This window comes from Hippocampus zosterae, chromosome 7, assembly GCF_025434085.1.
Source record: "Hippocampus zosterae strain Florida chromosome 7, ASM2543408v3, whole genome shotgun sequence".
Classification (NCBI taxonomy): Eukaryota; Metazoa; Chordata; class Actinopteri; order Syngnathiformes; family Syngnathidae; genus Hippocampus; species Hippocampus zosterae.
Window position 1 is genome coordinate 7127185 of NC_067457.1, and position 24308 is coordinate 7151492.

At 44.6% G+C, this 24308-nt stretch overlaps 1 protein-coding gene and 2 long non-coding RNA genes across 4 annotated transcripts in view; all 3 read right to left on the bottom strand.

Annotated features, from left to right (window-relative positions):
* Positions 1-1049: 1049 nt before the first annotated feature.
* LOC127603885 (uncharacterized) lies at positions 1050-1663 on the bottom strand. The gene is made up of 2 exons (XR_007963147.1): positions 1407-1663; positions 1050-1358 (listed from the first exon to the last, which is right to left on the bottom strand). It is a non-coding gene; the product is annotated as an uncharacterized LOC127603885 (long non-coding RNA).
* A 15-nt stretch (positions 1664-1678) lies between these two features.
* Positions 1679-3433, bottom strand: LOC127603888 (uncharacterized). Its single transcript, XR_007963150.1, has 3 exons — positions 3272-3433; positions 1877-1928; positions 1679-1801 (listed from the first exon to the last, which is right to left on the bottom strand). It is a non-coding gene; the product is annotated as an uncharacterized LOC127603888 (long non-coding RNA).
* Positions 3434-5157: 1724 nt separating this feature from the next.
* Positions 5158-24308, bottom strand: part of cacna1g (calcium channel, voltage-dependent, T type, alpha 1G subunit) — a 124442-nt gene continuing 105291 nt past the window's right edge. Inside the window, exons 29-40 of one of the 2 annotated variants that reach the window (XM_052070423.1) lie at positions 22474-22625; positions 21137-21246; positions 20165-20298; positions 17511-17581; positions 16943-17021; positions 16700-16821; positions 15281-15673; positions 14510-14662; positions 12220-12342; positions 9643-9850; positions 9241-9410; positions 5158-7312 (exon numbers count right to left, since the gene is read on the bottom strand). In XM_052070423.1, the coding sequence (XP_051926383.1) occupies positions 6461-7312; positions 9241-9410; positions 9643-9850; positions 12220-12342; positions 14510-14662; positions 15281-15673; positions 16700-16821; positions 16943-17021; positions 17511-17581; positions 20165-20298; positions 21137-21246; positions 22474-22625 (2567 nt within the window). In that variant the 3' untranslated portion in view covers positions 5158-6460. Of the gene's footprint in view, positions 7313-7989; positions 8678-9240; positions 9411-9642; positions 9851-12219; positions 12343-14509; positions 14663-15280; positions 15674-16699; positions 16822-16942; positions 17022-17510; positions 17582-20164; positions 20299-21136; positions 21247-22473; positions 22626-24308 lie in introns of those variants that run through there. The other variant, XM_052070424.1, reaches the window with a different exon arrangement.

Sequence of the window (24308 nt, forward strand, 5' to 3'; positions counted from 1 at the left end):
GACAATGCCGTCGTCGATCGCTACGGCAAACCAGCAAAAGTAGTTCTCAATCGTATACAGTGTTTTCTTCGTTGCTTACGGTCTGATTGATAAAGCAATGAAAGCATGATGTGCGTATGCACGGTAGGCCGTTGTAAGGGTTGGGTTGTTTTGTTAGGGGAATCGTAATCATTTCTAAGGGCAGCTATTAGCCGAGGTTGACAGGTCTGCAAAAGGAATTGACTTTCCCAGTTGCAACTTGTCCAGAGGATCATAAACACAACGACAAAGACCAACGTGGTGAGACACCACCTGGTAAAGGTACCCAGAGAGTTAGATTTTTTAGGTGGGACTGTACTTGGAAAGTTGAGAGCCACTTCAGTCGAAGGTTTGTCATTCCTATTAGTCACCAGTAGACGGCGCCATTGCGTTTCATTAAGACCTTGTCAACACCGTCGACGACGGGCGCGACCCTCTTGTGAGTTTGCGGTCGAATTTGACAATGATTCTTACTGTTGTTAGCTGACATTGGAAAGCGAAATCGGGTTTATTGTTTCCCCTTGCCAATGGTGGGCCCTCTGCTGGAGTTCGAGACCGAAATGTTTCTGACCCCGTCCAGCTGTGACGGGCTGCTCGTGGTGGCGGCGGGGCCGGGAAGAGATCGCATTCTGCTGGAGTTCATGCATTGTCGACAGTTGGGTAAACTTTGTTTTAGAAGTGGTGGGGTGGGGGTGCATGTTGATCGATATACAGTGAATAGTTTGAGGGGGGAAAGTTATCGGGGCCCTCAGAAAGTCATCCGTTGTTTCCTCTCCAATCCGAAACGATGTTTGATTTCACCGCGATCCTTTGGGTTTTGCAGGTTCTTCAGCCCCCGGGCCCTTTGGGAACAGCAGAGAACACGCCGCAAGCATCCAGACGAGACTTGCGTCTCAACTATTCCAATGGAGTTGGCCTGATCAACAAAGCATCTTGATATAATGAATAAAGTTGGCTATATATAAATCTTCAAATCGTGTTGTGAAGCATTTGGAGCAAGCCCAACTAATTTGTTTCTTTTCTATCCACAGGCTTTGCATCGTCTACAGAATGGCCAAATCGACTGCAACAAGGTAAAACTGCCACTTTTGAATACATATCAGACTAAATCCCAAATGTGTCTGTTCTCACTTCTGTCTACGCAGGCTCACCTCGACAGAATGACTCTTAAAATGGCTGCCATCCTGTGGCGTTTGGATCTTCCAAATATCGGGGTGCCCAGCCGCACGCTTGCAAGGTTTGAATATTTAAAAGTCGAGGGTTAACGTTACCGTGTCTTTCAGCCCACCGTGCTGTCGAAGAAGCGTCCAGCTCTGCTCTCTTCACAAGTGAAGCCAACTCTTTTATGGAAGATTGCATGTGAGAGTACTCGTAATTACTAAAGGCACCTAATTGAGCACAGGTGTCAAATCCAGAAATTTGAAAAAAAGTTTAGTTTAACCACAGGACCTCCTCCTCAACCAGCTCCAGAGAGCTGGTTGAGATGGCTGTGGCTAAAATCAAACGGTGGCGGGGCTCCTTTCTTGCTCTCTCGCACACCGAGACAAATGATCATATTTGCTGTCGGCTTTCAACGACTTTGATGATCTGATCATTTGAATCAGGTGTTGCACCAGCGGAGGAAACGGGCGGGAGAGTGACGCTCAACATTGCGTTTGTCCGTTGTGAAGTCGAGTCGTCCTCAAAGTTTAGGCCTGTCGCAAAATTCCAATCAAAGTCCTGGAACTGTTGGTTGGAGGCGGCGCTGGTGCAGGCTCTCGGGAAACGTGGCGTCACGATCCACCTGATGTCATGCATGTCGTCAGGTGACGGAAGCTACAAACTAAACACAGCACATTGAATTTTCAAGCACGCTGACCTGCTTTTTCTTTCATTCTGCATGCAGTGCAGCTTCCAGTCTGACCCTCTGCCTGCTGGGCAAAGGGACAAATGCAACAAGTCAAGTCAAGTCAAGTCAAGTCAACAGTATTAATAGAGCACTTTCAAACAGCCATCGCTGCATACAAAGTGCTGTACATGGAGCGATTTAACATATACAATAAACAGTAAGACGAATCAGTAATAAGTAATAAGGCGGTAGAAAGCACCAAGCAGTAAAACCAATAGCAAATCTAAGTCATGCTGATTCAAACGCCAAAGAATACAAGTGAGTTTTGAGGAGGGCTTTAAAGATGGGCAGCGAGGAGGCTTGCCGAATGTTCAGTGGGAGGTCATTCCAGAGAGATGGACCAGCAACAGAAAAGGCTCGATCCCCTCTGAGCCTCAGTTTAGTTCTTGGTACGTCTAGCAAAGACTGGTCCACAGACCTGAGGCGCCGGGCAGGGGTGTAGGGGCGTATGAGCTCAGAGAGGTAAGGTGGCGCGAGATTATTCAGAGATTTGAAAACAAAGAGGAGGATCTTAAAAATAATTCTAAAATGAATGGGGAGCCAGTGAAGGGATGCCAAAGTAGGAGTTATATGCTCCCTCTTACGAGTACCAGTCAAGAGGCGAGCAGCGGCATTCTGTACCAGCTGAAGGCGCTTGATGGAGGACTGGCTGACTCCAAAGTACAGGGCGTTGCAGTAATCGAGCCGGGATGTGACAAAGGCATGAATTACTGTCTCAAAGTGTTCATGTGAGAGGAAAGGTTTTATTTTGGCCAGCTGTCTAAGGTGAAAGAAGCTGGATTTAACAACGGCACCAATTTGCCGATCGAGTTTGAAATCACTGTCCAGTTTAAGTCCCAAGTTTGAGACCGTTGATTTCAGATAAGGAGATAGGGGGCCCAAGTCTACAGGAAGGAATGTACAAGGTCCACTGGGGCCAAACAATATCACCTCTGTCTTCTTTTCGTTGAACTTCAAGAAATTTTGTGCCATCCAGGTTTTGATTTCTTCCAGACAGGATAGGAGTGGCCTTAATGAGAAGGTGTCTTTCTTGCTCAGTGGGACATAGATCTGGCAGTCATCTGCATAGCAGTGGAAAGGAATACCATGTTTCCTTAAGATGGAACCCAATGGGAGCAGATACAGCGAGAACAGCAGAGGCCCCAGAATTGAGCCCTGTGGAACACCACATGACAGGGGAGCAGTGCGTGATTCAGAGCAGCCAAGGCTGACACAAAAGGTCCTGTCAGCCAGATAGGACCTAAACCAATCAAGAGCACAAGCTTGTAGCAGGTCCTCACCGCTGCCTCCATTTTCAACGTTGCCGTTCAAAGGTACAAAAAGGAGTTGACGAGCCTTGTTTTTGACATTGGCAGGTTTGACCACCTCGGATGAGTCACTGGACCAGTAGCAGCTTGGCTTGTTGGTGCTGATCATGCTGGACCAAGTGTTGCGGCAAAAGATTCCAGTGAATTAATCGGTTGAAAAATGAAGAGCTTGTACAGCAGCAGGTTCGGTCAAAATGGAACTGCATTTTGGTTTGCAATTGGTGTCTACTCACCTGCACTTTGTCATCCAGATGAAGCCGGTGGAGTCTGAGGCGACATGTGAATTTCAGGTCAACAGTCGTATACCATTGAGGTATAGACTGACAGTAACACCTGCCGCTTTTACATATATATATATAACAAAGAACGTCAATGTGAAGGAAAAAGTAGTTAGTGCCAACACCCGGGCTCGATTTTCAGTTCACCAGGTGGGACTCAGTCGTATACCATTTGGCTATAGACTGACCGTGACGTCTGCCCCTTTTACATATATATATATAACAGAGAACGTCAATGTGAAGGTGAATGAATTATTAGCTACCTGAAATGTTTGTTCAATGACCTTGCATGGTCTAATGGATAACGACGATACTTGTTACCCGCAAAAACCGTTTTCGATTCTTGCTTAATAAAATATTGATAGTAGTAATAAGTAGAAATGTTATTAGCAGTAGTGAATATGACAGATGCACAGGGGCTGTCTCGACGTTCATCACCACTACCAATAATATAATCTACTTACCATTTTTATTCTAAAATTATTTTTTTATATGTCCAACATCAAAAAATTAGTACTTTTCTGTATAACCCCTGTTTCCAACCAGTGCCGATGACTTGTACTGTGCCCATGGTGCTTTTGGCCTGCGCTTTCGAGGGGTTCCTAGAAAAAGGTGCTGCTCGGTGCAGGATTCGAACCAGGGTTGCCTGCGCCGAACACAGGCGTGTATAACTTTACACCGCCAGTGCTGATGACTTGTACTGCGCCCATGGTGTTTTTGGCCTTCACTTTCCCGAGACGTTCCTAGAAAAAGGAGCTGCTCAGTGCAGGGTTCAAACCGAGGTTGCCTGCACCGAAGACTGGCGTGTATACCTCTACACTGCCAGTGACAATCTGTACCGTGGGCAGATTTGACACAGCAATTGAGGTTTGTAGTTATTGTCGCATGTTTTGAGGTTTCGCAGGAAAAAACCCACAAGTTTCAAGTTTCATTTCCACATGTCACCGAGCGGGATTTGAACCGGCGCTGCCTGCACCCAACGCCAGCAAGCCTACCGCTAGAATACCAGTGACTGTGACTTGGTCTACACTTTACTCACATTTGACACCGACATTTTTCAAAGGGAAAAAGTCACGTTGCATTTTCACGTCGCAGTTGTAATGAATGCCGCGCAGCCGGCGGACAAAGCCGCGCCATCGGTAACTGGGTGTTGCGGTTAGCCGAAAAAACCCGTGTTTCATAAAACATATTTAGCTGGGAAGAAAAAAAAACAAGGTATTTTAAGCCATTTGTTTTTATATGACCATTCATATAGTAAGGCGTTTTTAGCCGACTAAAGCCCCCATGTGGTAAGGTGGTTCTAGCCCAAAAATGAAAAAAACAAACAAACCAATGCGTAGTATGTAATTTTTGGCCGAAAAAATACCCCGGACCAAATATAGTAAGGTGTTTCGAGCCAAAAAAAAAACAGACCGCATATAGGAAGGTGATTTTAGCCCAAATGATTGATCATGTACATCAAGGCGGGTGGGGGGAGGGGGGGTGGTTAGTCTAACAATCCTAATTACACAGTCGTTTTTTTCGGGGTTGAAACACCTGACGTACCAAGTACAACTTTATTGTCAAATGTTTCTTCCCTCTCAATCGGAAAACAAAAGGAGCTGCTGCGGGTGCCCGCGCCGCCATTAAATAAAAGTTAACGTCATGACAAAATACAACTGAATGCACAAGACGCATACAGTCGCTCAAGACGGTCAAAGGGAGGGACACGCGTGCGGTTGAGAAGGCGCAACCGCCGAGCGCAGATTCTTTTTCTTTGATGAATCTCATGGGCAAAAATGCTGAAAACAATCCACAACAGCTCCACACAACATAACATGTGATAAAATACACAAAATAAACAGACAAACACGAAACTCTTAAAGAGTACTCTACTCAGGTACCATCTTGGGGAAAAAATAATGGTCGGATCTTTTTTTTTTTTCAGTCAAAAACGCCGTACTACATTAGGTTGTTCTTTTTTTCGCCTAAAAACGCCAACCGTGAATAGTCGGGCATTTTTGGCCCGGAAAAAAGAAGAACCGTGTATAGTAAGGTGTACACAACACCTTACTAAACACGGTTCTTCTTTTTTCGGGCCAAAAACTCCATACTATACTATGTCGGGGGGGGTTTTCGCGGGTTTTTTGGGGCTCAAAACACCTTACTGTACGATGTGTTTTCGGGCTAAAAACGCCTTACTATGACATTTTTTGTGCTTGGGCTAAAAATGTATTACTATACTATGTCGTGTTTTTGGGCATTCTACTTCTTTGAATATATAACTGTGATGATGTCTGTTTTTTTCCATTTTATTATTTTTACTTGCCTTCACTTTTGTCAACCTGAGATAGATATTTTTCCCTCCAAATACTGTACATGGTTCACAACACTTTTCTCAATAAACCAAGAAAGCCCCCCCAAAAATAACCTAGAGTGGAATAAAGCCAAAGATAAACCATTTCGATCCAAAGCCCGGGATTGAAGGAAAAAAAAAACCCCAACGCAAAACAAAATGCAACAATGCCCCGCATAAACGCTATGGCCCAATAATTTAACAAAATAGTGCTTCTAAAACGTTCATATTGCCATGTACCTCCAATGAATGGTCAAAGTCGACCCTGTGAAACACCAAACGTCAAGTGCGTGTCATTTCGTGTCGTCACTCCGGAGGTGATTGGATCAAACTGCGGCCGTTGGCATGCGTGTGTAGCGGGCTGGGGGGCACGGGGGGGATCCTATGTCTTATTAGTTTTCCTGTCTTATTGTATTGGCGGTAAAAAAAACATAATAATAAATACCGATACAAACAAAGGCCGGGAACACTATGACAGCACTGCTTCTAAAAGGAAGCAAAGATACTTTTTTTTCTCCACACCATTATTACTCTCTACAGCATTATTACTAGTTCTATCGCCGCCAGAGATACACAAGGTGCATCGGTGTCTGCGTTTCATCTTGTGGTGAGTCTCTGCGTGTGTTTTTGTGGATCAGTGCTCCGAGCTCGCATTCTCAAAGGATAAACTGGGAAGTGTCAGTAGCTTGGGGTTGGCGTTGGGACTTTGAGAGTCACGATCCGGCCCTGAACTCTCTCCGACCCCGAGGTCAAAGGAGTCTTTGGAGTCACTCGAAAGCGCTCGCCTCCTCTGGCAGGTGTCCGGATTGAGCGGGGGTTGGGGCAACCCGAAGCCACCGAGAGCAGGGTAGAGGCTGGACTGGGGCTCCGATCCATCGGGGGCTTCCGCGGAAATGCGGGGAGGACTCATCTGTGAAGTCTGAGTGGAGGTCTGGCTGTGGATTTGCAGACTGTCAGCCTGCGACGCGAAACCGGAAGAAGTGGACGTGGCGCTGCGCTGGGGGCCGGACTCCACCGCGGAGCAAACCTCCGACCGGGAGTAGGGGCGGGGCGGGAGAAGGCTGCGGCCTTGTGCGTCAACGCTATGAAACCTCTTCGACGCCCCCAAACGAGAACTCCCGCTTTCTTGGAAGTCCGCGTTGTTTTTGCTCGCCTCTTTCATTCCGATGACGCTGCCGCTGCATAGTTCGTCACCCGGTGCCGTGATGTCATCGCTTCCCGTCAACACTCCCGCGGTAATTAGAGACACTTCCGGATCCGCGGAGGCCCGATTTTGTTGCTGCGGCGTCGGTGAAGACGAGCGGGGCGAGCGGTCCTGGTCGCGTAGCTGGGTGTGCACAGGGACCGGATGGAGAGCTGGCTGCTGTTGCGACAAGGTGGAGGAGCAGGAAGAGGGGGATGGAGGGAGGCCCGGAGAAGCCGCATTCGTAAGTCCTTCACTGCTTTCCCCTCCATCTGAACACAGGGCCTCCCGCGACACTGCATCCTGCGAGATGGAGAACGGGGTGGGGTTGGGGTGAGATGGATAAGAAATGAGATGGGGAAAGTGGTTAGCGGATGAGGGTGACGAGTCGTAGTTTGGCTCATAGTTCACGAGCTGGGTCAGACATGCTACGATTGTCATCTGAGGAAAGGATCGCTGGAGTCGTTGCGGCCGTTCGTGAAACATAGCGCTGCAATGCCGGGCGTTGCAGGGGCACTTTGACCAAATGATTATGCTTTAAGCGGTGTCAATACTAACAAAAGTTTGATTCGGCAAAGCGACTTTGGTATTCGTTACAATTAAAATGCTAAATTTACTCCATCCGCAAAGTCTTTTGACACATTTTTGTTATTTGGCACATCGATATTGTCGATAAATATTACAGAGGGTAAACTTCTACTCATCCATCCGTTTTCTATCATACTTGACCTTTTGGGTGAGCCGGAGCCTATCCCGGTTAACTTTGGACAGGAGGAGGCCTACCTGAAAACTACAGGTCAAATTGCCGCTCGATTAGAAAGCCTTAGTCAAGATTTGAAACTTGGAACGAAATAGAATTTGACGCCTGACTCTTTTGTCAATCCAAAAATGATATTCCCTAAATGTGCGAGCGACATTTAAAAAACTCTTGCCAGATGATCCCATGAACTCTGAACCAGACCGCTTGCCTCACTACCCTTTCACTTTCACACATGTAATTGTTGAAGCAAACGTGTTCGCGACGTGACAACAATACCCGATGACGGCTTCTTTTCACAACGTCATGCGTATTAAATGTGGCACAATAGAGACGCCTAGTGGCCAGAGACAGTATACCCAGACTGGACGAACACAAGATAAGTAATGACTAAATGCTGTCCGTAATGCATTCTAAAACAATGCAAATTTTCGTAAATTACCCTGTTACATGAACTACATGGACTAGTCAAGCGCCTCCCAAAAATCTCAAGTGCTCCATCGCAATGACTAAATGCGTCGCGTTTGGACAGTGTTTCTTTTTGTCGTTTTGAAAGTACTTCTGTTTTAACATCCCTCTAAGCCAAAGTACAAATCCGGTCCGTCTTAAATCCTGTACATGCAGTCGCCCTGTCGTGGTAACCTTGTATTACATTTCAGATACTCAGCGGACTATTGCCTGCTTGGCCACATTTGTAGGTGGTGGTCTCAATATTTGAAGCCTGCAAACACACTAGTCACTCAAAATCTCGCAGATATGAACATTTTGATTTCAGCGTTTCTGGAAGGCCAAATCGTAGCCCGATCCATTAAAAAATGTTTTTTTTTTAAAACTCCCTCACTGTTTCAGAAACAGGAGTATCTGTGCTTGAACGGTAGCTCCGGTTCGGGCGTTTTTTGGGCCCTACTAAACTGGAATCAGATCATAACACAGACGCGGTATGGAAATTTACACAAATAAATAAATGAGTTAACAAATCCGTGAGTGGGGGAGGATGGGGTGGAGGAAGGGGAAGAGGGGATTGACATTGTTTAGAATGAGAAACAAACAGAAAATCAAAATGTTTTCAATGCATTTGTTTATACTCATAATGTAGCTTCCTCTTTTCTCCAAACTGCACTTGCTGTGAAACAGTAAAAAGGACTTCATTATTACGATTATCTGGCAAACTATGTTTTACGGTGACCCTACCGATCCTTTTGCCCTAAACTGAAATCTTCTGCAGTCCAGTTTGAAAAAGTCACACGCGCACAGTCCTCACTCTTTTGGTTAAAAATACCGGTCCTCACAATGTCATGAGTACAAGACCACACAAACACACACGCAAAACCTCTTTTCACTTGTGGTTAAACACGGCGTATGCCACTTAAATCCAGTCGCCGCACGAGAAAAGTCAAATGCGACCTTCGTGAAAGGTTCAAATCATCCCGGAGGCATGAGTGGAAGAGGTGTGCGGCGGTGCCGGTTGGGTCACCTGTCTACGGAGCTTGCGGCTCACGGCGTGCGTGCGTCTGGGAGGAGGTAGTCGCGGGATACCTTCAGAGTCCGAGTGGGCGTGGGGGCTGATGGGTCTGAAGAGGTCGGTGGGGATGGTCAGTCGTTGAGAAAATTCTTCAGGTTGGGAACGCACTGAACCCCTGGAGCCTGGAAACCAAAAGATGGGAAGTACATTAAAATAATAATAATACTACTGTCACTCACCAGACATCCAAATTTGGATTATTCATAAATTCAGACTTTTGGGTACTGAGCATTTGTCTAAATCAATAGATTACGTAAAAAAATAAAATAAAATAGAATCTTGCCGATGCCGATGTTTGTATGTATCTTCACAATATGACAATCTGTGGGCGCTAATTATTGCATCCGGTGTTACCTGACTGGGCCCAATGGGAGCCCGGTACGCGTTGGGGTCGAGGCGTCTGTGCTAGAAGTTGTGCTGAAGCTGCGACGGCCTTGCCAAAGGCCTGCTGGGGGAAGAACATGTAGCTGTCGTTGGGTAGGGAGTGCGTGCGTCCCACCGCGGCCTTCCTGACACTCGGCGGGTTGTCCTCGGGGGTTTCGCCGGGGTCGGCCAGCTCGGCCTGTCGGATCGCAGAGGAGTCAACTTTCCGATGCGAGATAAGTGGCTGAATCTTAATCGTTTAGACCAGGGGTGTCCAAAGTCCGGCCCGCGGGCCAAATCCGGCCCGCGGTCGAATTTCATCCGGCCCTCGGCCGCTGTCATAAAATCAGTGCCGTCTGGCCCGCAGGTTAGGCGCAATGGAACATGTGTTGCATTGACTGAGGTCTCGTAGACTGGTGAGTGATGTTTCATAGAGTATTGCTTCCCTCTAGTGGCTAAATGAGTAATAGCATTCACTAAATGAGTAATAGCATTTAGACACTAGAGGGCATCACTCACGAGTTATCAAGACATCATTCCGTGTTTATATTGACTGATATGTCATATTTCAAATGATCCTTGCAGTTGTGGATATGTGTATTGCTTGTTCATTTCCCTGTTGTTCGAGTCAAAGGTTTTGTGACTATTGAAAAGTCATGGTGATACATTTTATGTTTCAAATCAATCAATTTGCACCCAGGAGACTTCTGTTTAAGAAAAAGTCAAGTGAATAAGCAGTTGCATGTGATATACCTGTTTCAAATGAACCAAAAGAAATTCTTAAGATTGTTGAAATTAAAATAAAAATGGAAATGTGAAACAGACTGGCTTACTAAAATTTGTTAAACAATATTGTTGTTCAATGTAAAGAATGTCAGCCAAGGTCGGCCCCCCGACATTTTACCACATAAAATCTGGCCCCCTTGGCAAAAAGTTTGGACACCCCTGGTTTAGACTAATGTTAGAAGGTGGCTGGAACAAAGCTGCCGCAGGTCACAGAAATCTTAGCGAACCGAATTTTTAAAAAACGGCTTCAATAAAGCGCAAGCTCAACTGGAGCTAAAGGTATGATCTTGCCGTCAGCTGGGGCAGCGTCTCGCAGCCCGGCTAGTGGGTGCTCACTACAAGACAGAGGGGAGACCAAAACACGACATTGACACTCACATGAAAAGCGCAGTGGAGAAAGGCGGAACAAACGTGGAAGGAGATTCGAGAGGGAAAGAAAAGGCCTTAAACTGCCAAGCGCACTACTCTACTGCACGAGCACACGCCGGGCTGGAAAGATGGAAAGGAGGTGGGAGACTCGTGGTTACATTCACAAAGGCCTTCCGTTCTCACTTATAGCCCTTGACTTCCCCATTTTTATTGTTATTTTTTTGCCATTTTCATTGCTGCCCGTCTGGCAAGATCGAATTAACAGTGATTTCACGTCATGTGCTGGCTGAGGCTTTTATTTAAAAACAAAACAATAATAATATGGACTCAAATGTTTCGCTTAGCCAGAATGCAGTATGGACCACGGTTAGAGTGACCGCTGGAGGAAGGGAAGCAACAATTTGAGTGGGAATGTACACGTGAATGTACGAATTTCTCGTGGATCGCTAAAATTGTTCAGGTGCGGATGAGAATTTGTAAAGTGTCAAAATGTGTAGCCGCAATATTATGTAGGGGAGGTTGTGATCCAGAAAGTCATATTTTAATAAAAAGTCATGGGTTTAAAAGAATAAAGTCCGAATATCAGAAGAAATGCGTCCTCAAATTGCATAATATATTATCAGATCGCCGGAAATCAATTTTGATGTTATTCTACTTTGTAATAATGCAGACTGTAATGAAACATGGCGACCCGGCGTCATTTTCTGTACTTCAGTAGTTGTTGCCTTTTGCCAAGAAAAAAAAAAGCTCCATGACCAAATCACACTTCACGACAGTGGGGGTGGGGCTGGGGGGGGGGTGTCCTGGTTGGGCAACAGTCACAATTGGGGAAATCAAAACGTCAGGTCTGTTGTACGACATCATCAGTGTGACTTCCTTGCCAAGGTAAAAAAGTCTGAGGTCGCTAACTGCTTCCAAATGTTTCATTCCCCCCCACGTTTGCTTAATTAATTCTGAAAATGACATCCTACTACTTTTTCCACGCAGTGAACTACATTTTCAAAAAGCATTTTGCGTCCGTCTCTGCGAGACACTTCGAATGACTTCCTGAATGATGCTCATTTCGTGATGGTTTCGAAATGACTTATTACTTCCAAATGAGTAATGCAACCTCAAGGCTACACACTTCATTTGATGGAACAGTAAAATCTTTTTGCCGTAGCCGTGATTTCAATGATTGAGGTGTCGTTTTAGGTGCGCCGAGACACATCTGGCTTTTAACTCATCGTTTTAACAAGTTGGCGCCCGGTTGCTGCGCCTGTGACGCGTGAGCCGTGGAAAGGGCGGCGAAGTGGGCTAGTGGCTTTGGAATACCCTGGAAAGGAAACACGACTACAGGATACTGCAAATGGGAGGAGGAGGAGGGGGAGCGGGTATGAAAGAAGAAAGAAAAAAAAAAGGAACCGTCAGTACATTGAATTCCAGGCTGCTTAGGGAGAGGGGATTAAAATCGTCAGCGAGCGATTCCTCTGTCAGAACTAGGGACCAGGATTTCTCCGAGGCCAGAGACAGAGCTTCCATCTCAGCTAGGGGAATCTAAACGGGAAGAGACAAGTGGCGGGTGAGCAGAGAAAGCAAATCAACACAAACACAAAGGTGACATAAAACCGGAGCGTTTGGCGCGACATGTTTGAACAACAGAATACTCATTAACTTAGAAGACTCATAAAAATTTAACGAGCATCAAAGGATCGACCTCTGTATGTTATTTTGCTTTTTGTGGCTTTTTTAGCGATTTACAAAAGAAGGGCCAGCCTCAAGGGATGTAAAAAGAAGAAAATGTAAAAAGAGGCGAAACTGAAAGAAACGGACTTCCGTGGCCCCGTATTCGGTTCTCGCTAGGTATCAGAGTTATGATATTTAAACGGTCAATTTGCCTAAAGAATCCGCATTAAACTTCGAATTTGCCGTTCAAAAGTTACGACTGAGTGTTACCGTACCGTTCTCCTTTCAAAATGTCGAAATGTAAAAATAACGATGCCGGGACATTTCATCAAGGTTTTACAAAGGCGACAATTTGCCGATTCAGATGTCGAGTACTGTTGATTTTTATTTGGAAATCAGAGGTGACGGCGTTCTAGAACAAACTTCGACTTTAACCAAAGTGCATTTACAGCCGGTTTCTTGTCGGAAGATAAACCAATGACACGTTGTGAATGCCAAATACAGCTGTGACATATGATTTCAGGTACTTCTTATTTAAGATTAAAAAAACATAATAAGCTTGACCTTTAACCTCTGGGACTGACATTTTGATGCAGTGTTCGGTTTGTTACAAGGTCCGGCAGGAGTGTCGATCTCTTTTTTATCACGGGCCACGTCATAGCTATGATTTCCTTCGGCGGGCCGTTATCACTTTGAACCCAAATAAACGCGTAATCGTTTCATTTTACATTTTGGCGACGCAGCAAATTGACAAATAAGTACTGTTGAAATCACAGGCCCATCACTTTTTTTCTTTTCAAATATGATTACATTTATCTTAAAGACGGGCTTTGTGACACAAACGCTTGCAATGTCGCCCTCTTTGTGAAGACGGTTTGCCATTCTGTTATTTTAGCAAGAACCAAAGTGCGCATTATTTAATTTGGCGGGCCAAATAAAATGATGTGACGGGCCAGATTTGGCCCCCGGGCCTTGAGTTTGACACCTGGGTTTTGGAATGAGTTACTTAGTCTTTAGGCGTTAGAAGGAGCCATTTAGTCTATTGCCAAACCAAAAAAAACATTCTAAACCACTATAGCAAAAAATACTACTACTACTACTTCTACTAATAAATCCAAGAGGAGGCTTCAGCGCTAATAGCTCTGTGAGAGATTCTCAACCGTCAGATGTGATCCATTATTTAGTTACTCGGTGCTCAATAGAGTTTGGATCAAACAGACCACAGGCTGAACTCAAAACATCAAAATTGAAGAGAAATATCTAGAGGGCTTTGGTAACTTTGCGACAACTGATGACAACAAGCTGGGTCCGGAACACCCGAAGCGGCCGCTGCAACTTATGGAACAGACAGAGGGTGCGCAAACTGTGAGTCCGTCGAGCACGATGGAATTGAAGGGGGATGAGATCACGGCTGAGATGCCATGCGGTGCTCAACTACAGGGTAGGCCGGTTAAAAGTTATTAAACGTGGAGGAATTCCAGGACGAAAATGGTAATGGGTTCTTGGGCGGCATGATATTTGGCAAACGTGACATGGTGTTCTTACCCCCCGCTCCGTCCCCAAAAAATTTACGGACAATATGTCCTTGTTTTCCCCCTATTTTACTGCTTAATGGAGATCCTGCGGCATCTAAAAAGTATTTTGGACATTTGTGCGCTAAATGCTCATAAACCACAAAGATTTGCCAAAAGGAGTGAGATAATATCACATGTTCTCAATAAGTTGGATCAACGGGTCAATACATGGAAAAAAAAAGTTTTAACCTTGAGGCAAGGTCATGTCTGAAAAGCTGCTAATAATTTTGGCAAGATGAGAGAAGACACCCTGTGCGATAGCTTCTGTGAGCACAGTTTGATCGAACGGTGACACTTAAAGACTATTTGCATCCATTCGCGGGCTTAACGGACAAAAAAAAATAAATGTATGGAGACAATCATATGCATCAGGATTTCTTTTCAACCATCAATTCCTGTTTGTGCATCCCAAAATGTTTGACAAACAAAAAAACGACATTTGGATTTCTTGCTGATCTATTGACCTTTTTGTCCGGGTTGTGCTCGCTGGCTTTGGATGCGAGCGCGTAGTAGTGGCACACCGAGCTGGACAAGTCGTCCATCAAACTTAGCTCCTCTTCCATTGAACCCCGGATGACGAGGGAAACCGAGTCAAACCGCGCTCTTTGCTGGACCGACTTGGATAAAGCAGAGGGAAGACAGAAGCGAGGCGGGTGGGGAAAGGCGGAGAAAGAAGCAGAGGGGAGAGCGGATGGGACAAGAACGCATGAGAGTAGAAAGAATGACTGCAAACAAAGAAAACGACAGTTAATCAGATGGAAACAGATAAAAGTGACATCACATGAGGGAGAGGAAGAAAAAAAAACAGCCCCCGGTGATGCTACGACTGTGCCCGCCACAAGACGGCACTCCAAGATCACATTCCCATCCCAAGAAACCTTCTTAACCAAAGAGCCATCTTATTTTAGAAAGAGCCCCAGAAAGGGATGGCAAGATGTCTTATTTCCTATCCCCCAAAGTTGTCTGCAAATAGCAGCTGAGGCGTAGAACAAGACCATGTGGTCCGGCTTTCCCATGGCACTCTGACCTGGGCCTTGACCGGTGGCACGTCCGCCGCGGGGACCGACGAGAGCCACGCGCGAACCGGAAAACCGGAATAGACAGTGGAGGAGAATGCGACATAGTGAAAAATGGCTTGTGGCGCTTGCGCGGGCCTCATTTCAGCTTTGTGGATGATGACACTTCAGCTCATCGAGGTCGATAACCCGAATGCACCTTCAAATGTTTTTTCTCACCTCCGGAAGTGGCTCCGGGCACGAGGGAGGCTCTTCTCGGATGTTTACCGGGTCTCTGGGGATATCGACGGTCGGTGAGTCCCCACCTCCGGCGGACCTCCGCGGGGAACCCCCGGAACTGGACCCGTCCGTGCCCGGTGCGAGAGGGTTGAGCCGGGACGACCTTGTCGCCACGCCTCCCCCGTCGCCGTGGAGCTCGTGCTCTAACTCCGCCTCTAGCTCCGCCTCTTCCTTGGCTTCCTTGTTGCTCTCTTCCAAGTGTTTCATCAGGACGGCGATAACGACGTTGACCAGGACGAACTGAGCGGTCAGGACGAAGGAGACAAAGTAGATGGGAGAGACGACGGTGTTGTAGCAGGTACTGGTCTCATGGGCGCAGTCTCGTAAAGTGTCCTGGAACAAGAATGGAAAAAATAATTAAATTAAAAATGATGAACATTAGCACTTTGGTCGACCAATCACTGATGAGGGTCATACAGGAAAAAAAAACCCCAAAGAAAAACGAAAATGAGTCAGTTAAGTATTCTTTCCGTTTCAACCCTAACACGCAAACACTGATCAAGTGATCGAAAACCATCTACGGCGTATTGATAATGGTTCCCAGACAACCGCCATGTTGCGTCAGTGCTAATATCTGTGCTAATGTTTTTTTTTCTTCTATTGTGTTTGGACAAAGCCATCTTTTACATTTTAAGACCATTTGATGTTACTCGTGATTCATCTTGAGTCTTTTTACCGCTGTTGATTCACATTGACAACAATGGATCTTTTTTTCTCAACCGAGCGAATGAACTTGCAAGCCCCCCAACACCCCACAAAACAAAAGGTTGATATATTATTTTAAAAATTAGCATGCTATAGCATATAGATATATATGCTATCATATAGCAGAGGGGATCGAGCCTTTTCTGTTGCTGGTCCATCTCTCTGGAATGACCTCCCACTGAACATTCGGCAAGCCTCCTCGCTGCCCATCTTTAAATCCCTCCTCAAAACTCACTTGTATTCTTTGGCGTTTGACTCAGCATGACTTAGATTTGCTATTGGTTTTACTGCTTGGTGCTTTCTACCGCCTTATTACTTATTACTTATTACTGATTCGTCTTACTGTTTATTGTATATGTTAAATCGCTCCATGTACAGCACTTTGTATGCAGCGATGGCTGTTTGAAAGTGCTCTATAAATACTGTTGACTTGACTTGACTTGACATATAAACTAATACAAAAGCGGAAGGGGGGGAAAAAAATCTCAGTGGATGTCTAAACTGGCAACAAAAGTGATGCAAAGTCAGCAGCGGTCAGAAAAGGAGCCAAAATCCAATGCATATGGATACTCGGGCCAACGTTTCTCAGGGTAATCGACCGATACACTAAAACTGTCACCGGTGTTGCTCCATTTGCAAATTTGTTTTTCTCACCTTCATGATGCCGTTCCAGTTGTCCCCGGTCGAAACTCTGAAGAGCAGCAAAAACGCCATCCCAAAGTTTTTGAATGTCGCGTAGCGTCCCAGGCCTTCGCAAGGATGGAGTTCATCGCAAACTGGGAAGAGGACGGAGGAGGACAAAGACACGGACGCCGACGGTTCAAAGCGACGCATGAAAAGAAGCTTCCCCCCCCCCATTTTTATTTCTAATCTACATGCTGCATCAAGCGTCCTTACTCAAGTCACCAAACAGCTCCACTCCCAAGGCTGCAAAGATGAAGAAGAGGAGCATGAAGAGAAGACCCAGATTTCCCACCTGCGGAGTGACGACGGGAAGCAAAAATAAACCAGTAAGACAGGCAAAAAATATACAGCCAAGTAGTCTCAAGTAATGAATCATATTTGCGTTGTTGAATACTGTACTATACAGGTATATGGAAACATGTCTTTCCGGTTTCAAAATGAGAGGGAAAGCAGCCAAGAAAACGTGAAGTAATCATTACGTGTCTAAAGACCGCAGCAGATCTGACATCACTGGTTTTGGTAAAGCAACTTTTTAGGAATGTTTTATTATGCAAATTAACCCCCCTCGGAACGATTTAAAAAATGAATCTTGACAAGCTTAGGGCAATTTTTCAAAAGTTTTTTTTTTCTTTTTAGAACTGCCGATTGACTTTGAATTACAAGAGGCGGCAGTATCAAAGAGTGTTGTGAACATCATGCGACATATATATATATATATATATGTGTGTGTGTGTGTGTGTGTGTGTGTGTAAAAACAGCAGGTTCAGTGGTTGCAATGTACCTGAGGTAGAGCTTGCATCACGGTGTCGAGCAAAGCCCGCATCCCCACCGCCATCTTGAGGAGCTTCAGCACTGCAGGCAAACAAACAAACAAACAAACAAACACTGTTGTCGTTGAGGTGTTTTTTGATATAAGTTTCCAAGCCATCTTGAAGGATAGACATTAGGTCTTGCTGCAATCAAGTACACCAAAATCGATTAATTATGTAGCAAATGACAACAAAACAGTGCTCATAGTGCCTACGGGGTGATGAGATACACACAACGTGGCGAGGTTGACGCCAGTGTGACGAGTGGAGGGAATAATGGTGCTATTAAAAAACAAAAAAACAAACAATATTTAAAAAAAACGCATGTCCATGAGTCATTAAAGCGGAGGTCAGCCCTCTAAATAAGGACCCCAAAATAAACATTGCGCAGGTATCATCGGCATGTTCAGATAATGAGATCTTGGCATGCAGGTCGGTAGCGCTTGCTGAAACAATGACGGTGTTACTTCATGATAAAACTAAAAATGCCGCTGACTCAAAGTATATTCATCTTGTGATCTCTCCACATTTTGGAATGCCATTTCTCATTAAAAAAAATACATTTTGAGAAATGCATCCGGCATCAATATAATGTTAAACAGCCCTCCAGCTGCATCATTGTGATTGCTCCGCTGAGATTTTGCAGTTTTCTTTATCTAAACACATTCTTTATTAAGATGTCTAACGAGCTCTCTTTAATTACCTCTACCAGAAAGGATGGGTTTTTTTCCTCTTTTTTTTTTTAACCATCGTTGTTGCAAGTTTCATTTGGATCTAAGCTGCATTTTGATTTAAATCCCATTTAACCTTATACAGCTGTCAAATCCAAGCAGGCTGTAATTTGTTGCACTTCTGTTTTTTTTTTCTTAATTACATTCCGTTCTCTCCAGAAGAATGAAACTTTAATCCTTTAAGCCATTAAGATGCTGGACCGTGGTTGCTCACTCATTGATTTTTGCAGGTGACAAGTGTTAATGCCTTGGCAGAGGTCTGCACTTTCCGAGCGCTCTTGCGGCTTAATGATTTTTGGCACGAGGTCGCGGTATAAGACCCAAATGTGTGACCAAAAACCTCACTTGCTGGGATTTTTTAATTTTGTACTCAGGCCTACCTACCTAGTTCATCATCACGTGACGCATTGCGTGACGTCAACCGAGTGAATAATAGCAATTTTCTAGCTCGTATAAGTAAACGTTGCCACATGCGGCTCTCAGAACGGGACAGACAGGGAAGAGTGTATCCGAGGTAAAACCAAGGTACATTACAGTCAAGTGTGGTAATAAACACTATCCTGCAACATGCCGCGGCTATGTCAATAAATATTTTTTAATCAACATGGCACACGGTAAGGGAAAACAGACATAGGGCCCAAGAGCGCATGGATGGAGTTTTCCTTCTTTTGGTATTTTGCGAGACTTTGCGGCGGTCGAACGGGGCGTCGATCATTTTGCATCAAAATCAGAGCGTTCTGAGTGCAACGTGCCCGAGCACGCTTTGCTTGACATCACGTGAACATAAATAGACCCGGTGGGCCCGATGCGTGATGGTAAACTGCAAGCCCCTTCCCTTGCGGATGACGTAATCGGCCGCGCGTGCGACGAGGACAGTCGGGGACCGTCTTGCGCCCCGATTGTGTTTGTGCGTAAACCCCTCTATCTCTGCACGCGCATTATAATGAAGCGGCTCTATTAAAATATTTTTAAGATGCTAATTTTTATAATCCGTTCAATGAATCGATTTCTACAGTGATTCCAAGTGCTTGTCCCATGCTGTTTTTTTTCTGTATTCAAACCGTATTACTAATGCGATTGTACATGTTCATCTTTGAACTCATTCAGGACCGGACGATTCTAGACCGAATCTGAAAAGACGTTTAAAAACGTCTTTGGGAGTGAATGAGTTAAAATAGGCCACGCTATGCTCTACCTTGTTCCTTCTCAACATGTGTGGTGAGAACAAATTTTGTTGCAAAGGCCCCAAAAAAATAGGATGTCTATCCTATTTTTTTTTTGGTCTCGTGCTTGCTTCGGTTTGGAGCTTGTAGTATTTTGGATGTAATTGCATTTGCTTGAGTTTCCTCTATCCACCGATTGGTGTTCCAAATCAAATGAGATTTCGGAAGTCATTTGCCCAACATTGCTGCATCAATAATATTTTCTTCAAATGCAATTACCTCAGACTGCATCCTCCGTCTTTTTTCTTCGTCTTCTGTAGCTCCCATTCATGCATCTCCCCCCCTAAATCCTTTTATCTCAACTTTTCCCCCTTGCTCCTCTCTGGATTCTTTCACTTCATCTCGTAATCTATTTTAAGTTCGGGACTTGTTAATCGGCCCGCTGTCGGCCTTCTCTTTCTAACCCCCTTCGTTTATTATGACATCGTAACTCCGTAGATGCGATGCGTCACGGATCTTCCCGACTACTCTTTCCTTAACTTCCACCCTGAACTCTGTTTGCGGTTCGTCAGCTGGCTGTTTTCATCAGTGCCATCTGCTCGGCTCTCACCCAACCCATACCGTGGGAAACTCCCGGGGATGCGGACATGTTACAAAGACAACTTAAAATCTCTGAACTGCGAGTGAGTGAGTAAGTGGGGGGTTGAAGGTCTGGAGGCTGTGAGCTCCTACCTCGCGCAATCCTCAGGACTCTCATGATGCGGATGATGGTCGGGTTAATGGGCAGCGAAGCGTTGACCTCGATTTCCTCCAGAGTGATGCCCATGATGGAGAGCAACACGATGGCCAGATCCAGCTGGTTCCACCTACACACATGCAATCACATCATTTTTATTATAAAAAATAAATAATTGGATTAGATAGAAAGAGGACAAACCCTTTCATGCATCGTTAAGGATAACCTGTAACCTGATAACCTTGACAAGCTGTCCGCTGTAGTAACCGCTGATTCCCGAAAGGGTTAAATGGTTTTTTTGTTTTTTAATTCTTGGTTCAGCTGCACAAATTTATTTGGAAAAAACACCCAAATAGTTTATGTGATTCAAGTACGAACAATTTTAGATTCAAGAGTAATAAGCCCAATCTTTATTCAACAAGAATTGTATCCTTTCTATTTCCTAAAGCGGGCCGTTGCGTTTACAGCTGACTGCCTGTTTTCTCTGAACTCCTTCAGAGACACGATGATTGAAACCAGATAAATATGGAAAAAGTTAGAGACGTTAATGGTGGCTCATTGTCCTAATCGGGTGTATCCGCTTCTTGCGTTTGAGCAGATTGTACCAGTTGACCGTAGCTGAAGGCGCTCCGCTCTGGCGAACAATGGACGTGACGTCCTTGTCGGGAGACCTGTTCCAAAAATCACCATACCCAATGAAATATGTGGCCGCACGTGTGTGTTCATGCATCCGTTTTTTTTTTTAGCCAGAGATTTCAAAGTTATGAAATCATTTCAGGCAGCTTGTTTTATGGGCGTTCTATGAGGTGTTTTTTTTTTTTCATACAGGCTTCAACAATCTTCTGATGAGCTATTGAAAAGAAAAATTAAGTTACAATCAATCTGTTCGAGTCATGTTTTCAAGCGAAGCGCTCGGACAAATCATCACATCCATTCAGGGGTGTCTGACGGCTAATTCAAATACTAACTTGTCCTTAAAGAAGCGTCGAAAGCCAAAAGCGACCAATTTGAAGACTGACTCCAGAACAAAGATGAGAGTGAAGATGTAGTTACAGATCTTCAATGCTTCATCCAGTTCCTGAAGATTGAGAAAAGAAGATGCGTATTATTCCGTCTAGCATGATCCCAAAGAAAACAACCTTTTAAGTCTGACCCAGATGTGCCGCAAAAACCGGGAACCATAATCTGCAGACATCACTGGGAAGAATGATTGACTGTTTGGTCATTCGTATGTAAAAAACAAACAAACAAACAAACAAACAAACAAAACTGACCACTAGCGAAGAAAAAGTGATCGACCTCGAGACTTAATACTCCCTGGTGGTATTCCTTCAACTCGCAGCTAGTTCCTGTTTATGTTCGTCTAACGCAGACACCATAATTTCTGTGTGACAGCTGACGTTTTGTTGTATGGTGAGTTCACTAGTTGTAAAAAAACTAAAAATACAATTTTTAAAAAGCCTTCTTTTGATGCTTGCTCACTTCGAAAATCAATTGGCGAGTTGACTATAACCATTGTAAAAATGGGAACTGGAGACTTAAATATGAACTACATGGAAAGTTAGATATTTTTTTTAAATAAATGACAGCCATCCTCAATGCACATGCCTAAACCCGTCCGTAAAGCCAAAATTATAACGAATCCTGTCCTGGGTGGGGGGAAGGGGGGGGGGGGTGATTCCTTCACATTTTTAAATGTACATTTTCAGATTAAAAAAAAAATCTTTATTTAGATTCAATTTGGCTGTCATTTCATGCGATGGCACCTTTGTTTTAGGAGATGGTAAGGGCTTCATTTTAAAAAGATGACACAATTGACCACCCGAGATGAATTTAAAATGATTTTTGGGTAACGCGCAAAAAATAAAACAAAACGCACAAAAAAAACTGTCAATCTGTCAGTCAAATATTTTAACGAATGTGTCGGAAATTTCTGAAGTATCCAACTAGGCTGTACATTATCAGAATTTTTGAGCCAATTGATCAGTTATTAAAAAATTCTATTTACTGTACAATCAACACCCGCTATTAAAGGAACCCGCTTGGCGCACAAAAAGCCAAAATTTTTATATAATAGATGCCCTCTTGAAATGCATTGTGAGAAATACTAACAATTAACCCCTGAGATTTTTTCTCCAAAATGCTGATAGACATTCGATACATGGAAAGTATTAGACTCACTCCAGCTATGATGTTACACAAAAACACCACCCAAATTGAGCAGTTATGACCAAGTTGGAAGGATCCTTGGCAGTGATCAGTTTTGACATGATTACCGCACTTTTCCTCCCGCACCACATCTGACCTTTGGCTGCTGGTAGTGCTCCATGGACATTGTGATGACGTTGAGCCCTATGACGATGGTGATGAAGAGATCCAGGTAGTGGCTCGTGCACATCTTGTGGATAATCAAACGGGTGGGGGAGTAATCGGAGTAGTAGGGCTTACTCTGAGCTTCTGTTGAAAATGGGGTTTGGAAGGGGTGGGGGCGGGGTGGGGAAAGGGTACGTTGAAGGAGGATGGGGAAGGCGGCATTCATAAAGTGAGATAGGAAGCAATACAACGGCACGCTGTAAATTAGACCTGCTGTGTTATGAAGCGCGCTGTTCAATCTGGGGGGAAAAAAAAAGTTCAGTTAGTGGTCACGCAAATATGCATTACATCTGATATCCACAAATTTGCAGACGAGTGGGGGAGATCAGTCACGGGGCAGAGCATAGAGATATTTAAGACGACCTTCCCGTGGCTGGCTGGCATGAGCGTTCCGATGAGAAAAATCCTTCCCACGTGACGTGAGCTACATGGCCTTGCTCGATAGGAGTGATTGATTTTATAGAGAGTGGCAAAGTAACGCTATATTTGAACGGGAGGTTTCAACAACTCTCACTGTGTCCCTCTGATCATCCCCTCTCTTTTTTTTTTTTTAACATCGCCTTTCTCAAGATAATGACCTAAAATGGGAGAGCGGGCCAGATTCATTTGCTGCTCAATTCTTGCCGGCACCCGGTGGGGGGTTGGCAGGATGAACCTCAATGAGGAAGGGAAAGGTCACTTGACCTGTCAGTCACTTCATCGCGCCATCGGTGAAAGGGAGGACAAAAGAAAGCTATAGCAGCTACAGTACAACGGAGCAGGGAAGGAGGGGTAGGGGAGGGGGGTCGAAAAGTTGATGTGAAATACAAGGTGTGTCAGAAAAGACCAATCACAATGAGCTTTCTCTTCCTCTTTGCACACATTTTAAACCATCTTCATTGATACCAATACAGTTAAATTTTTTTTTAAATAGGCGACTCAACAGGACAAACCATTAGAGGGGCGCTTCGGTTTAATTATGGCTCTTCTATTTGTTTTTTTTAACATAACAGGACAAAGTTTGTTCTAGGTGACCTTGCATGAACATACTTGTTTATTTTCCACGGCTGCTCATGTCAGTTATTTTCTACATAGTTTGCTCTATTTATAAATCGAAGATCCCCTTGCTGATGGTCTGCCTTACGGTCATCCGCAGAAAAGCACTTGGCGCATCATACGGCTGATCCAAAAACAACTGCAAGACCTCAACGTTCTCTTAATGGATTTCCCACTTCTGTCCGGTTGAACCCGACAGGTGTCGTGACTGAATGCTTGAGGTGGACCCGGTCTGGAAGTTGCTTTTGGATGTGATCGCTCTCCAAAATATACTCCGTATATTTCCGAGAGAGTCTTTTTTTTTTTTTTGGGAAATACAGACACAGTAACTCTTACTGTGTTTTGGGACTGATGAATAAAGAACAGCACAGTACAGCAGCGTGGCTATACTGTGACTGTGCGGGGTGAGCGTAGGTTAGGTTGGTTATGCGGCGTATGGCTCTGGAACATTAGTGCACGTGCCCCCGAAATGGGGTGATCATATGAGAGCGCCGAGAGAGGGTTGAGGGGATGTGGAAGTCGTGCTCGTCGATATCGAGTTAGATTCTGATCATGAAACGTAAAACTATACAAAACCGGTATGGCTTTGCCGAAGCTCCTCCAAATGTGGTACTCATTCACTCCCAAAGACGTTTTTAAACGTCTTTTCAGACTTGATCTAGAATTTGCTGGAACCGAATGAGTTTAATAAAAAAATTAAATAAAATAATTAAAAAAAAAACATGCTTTGGA